General features: G+C 40.1%; 1 protein-coding gene across 4 annotated transcripts in view; it reads right to left on the reverse strand.

The window, feature by feature from the left end:
- Positions 1 to 1,982, reverse strand: part of LOC101849605 (cytosolic purine 5'-nucleotidase) — a 215,544-nt gene that overhangs the window by 153,193 nt on the left and 60,369 nt on the right. For all 4 annotated transcript variants that reach the window (XM_005095667.3, XM_005095669.3, XM_035969065.1 and 1 more), the window contains exon 5: positions 488 to 583. In XM_005095667.3, coding sequence (XP_005095724.1) covers positions 488 to 583 — 96 coding nt within the window. The remainder of the gene's footprint in view (positions 1 to 487; positions 584 to 1,982) is intronic.

The raw sequence follows: 1,982 nt of genomic DNA on the forward strand, positions 1-1,982 counted from the left end.
GGGGGGGGGGGGGGGTGCATGGAAATATTTCTCTCTTTGAAACAGATATGACCCAAGCTTTGTTATTCGACGGATGCATCCAGCTTTTTTTTTTTGTAATTTCACAATTAATTTTTCATAGGAATCTGCCCATATTTAAGCAGTGGCAAGATTATTTGTGATAACAACCCACGCAGTACATCTCCAATTTAGTGGGCACTAGATTTATTTCCCCGGTTTTGGGGGAATTTTAAAGTACCGTACTGAATTCCAGTCATATAAACTGGAGTCAACACAAAAAAACCTGATAATCCACAGAACATGTGAACTAACTCCGTGATAACTTTGGGCTCAAGGGGAAGATTTTTCAATAGTCTTCACATTTTTGACAAAAACTTCCAAGAGTCGAAAATTGGACATGGACATAAAACAAGAAAGCGCTCGTCTCAAGACGTGCAGTACTCAGCTTGCGACATATAGTACTCAGCTCGCGACATGCAGTACTCACATTCTCATGAAGTGGAAGCCTCGGACGCAGACCAGGATGTTCCCAAAGCCGTCTACCTTCAGGAGAGTTCCAAAATGACTGTCGAACCATAGACCTCTGCAAAAACAAAAACATGACAATACGTGTAAGAAAAACGAAGGGTTCATAATATTTTCATTCAAAAACTGCTATAGACTGCAGCCCTTGTATTCATTATTGCAAGCAATTTACTCAGTATTCATCTAAGGTAGAATAACAGAACGTACTACTGGTGGCCATACATACACATATGATGTATAATAATTAACAGACATCCACAAGTAAGAGAAGGATGGACTGAAAGTAACACACGAACACGCCAAACCACAAATGCGCACACACAATATGGACACATGTAAACAGATACAAGTACACGTACATAAACCAACATACATAAACACACACACACACACACACACACACACACACACACACACACACACACACACACACACACACACACACACACACACACACTCACCTGCAAGCAAACGAACACACAGTTAGTTACTTGTTAACAAAGAGATCAAGAGTAAGGGCAGGAGAAAGAGCAAAAAGGAGAAACGAAATAGAGTAATGCGAGAGGAAGACCGGCATACAATTAAAAAATAACGAGTCTGAATACGACTTTGTGGTAAACGCATAACCTTTGATGTTTCACTTATGATAAATCTTTGTTAGTATAATCGTGTACACGGAGTCTTTCAATATCTTTATAATCAACGAATGCAATTTATCAGTCGGCACCCTAGTCATAGCAATACTTAATTGACAGAGACAGTTCGTTATCACGGAAATAAAAATAGAGAGGCACGGAAGTTTGAGAGAGGGCGGAAAACTATTTACATTGATAGGACGTAGAAAAAGAAACAACGGATAAGCAAATGGGCCATGGACTGCAAGAAAAAGAAAAACTAGAGAAACGTACACGTGGAAAGAAAAAAGGAAAGAGATAAAGGTGATCCGAGGAAAAAAGCTCGTGTACTAAAGTCAAAAAGAAAACGTTCGCCGTTACAGTCGCGTCAGATTCATTGCGATAGACCGACTCTAAAAGAAGAACTGCCTGTACTTCAAAGTCACTTTAAAGAGTTTTGCACCCGAGAGCACAGACGCCGTCTTTTTAACATTACATATTGCTCTTCAGTTCAAACCCCTGCACTCCTTGGCATTTTGGTCGTAATTAGCATCTCCAGTAACGGCTGTAACCGTCACAGACAATGCACCTCTAAACCCTCTTGAGCATCACCAAACATGAAACTGACTCGCGTCTTTAATTTCCCAGGACTTCCTAAAGGTAGCACTTATAGGAGTTTCAATGAACGGACGAGAAAGACATTAATCTAGTATAACATACTGTTTGGGTAGCAGAGAGGACGCGCTGACACTTTCAACAAAAACTCAAGTAAAACATTTGTAATTTAGAAACACATGCCCTTCAACGTGCCACCTTTGATGGCATGTACACATACAAAAAACA

The sequence above is a fragment of the Aplysia californica genome, unplaced genomic scaffold (genome assembly GCF_000002075.1).
Source record: "Aplysia californica isolate F4 #8 unplaced genomic scaffold, AplCal3.0 scaffold00110, whole genome shotgun sequence".
Classification (NCBI taxonomy): domain Eukaryota; kingdom Metazoa; phylum Mollusca; class Gastropoda; order Aplysiida; family Aplysiidae; genus Aplysia; species Aplysia californica.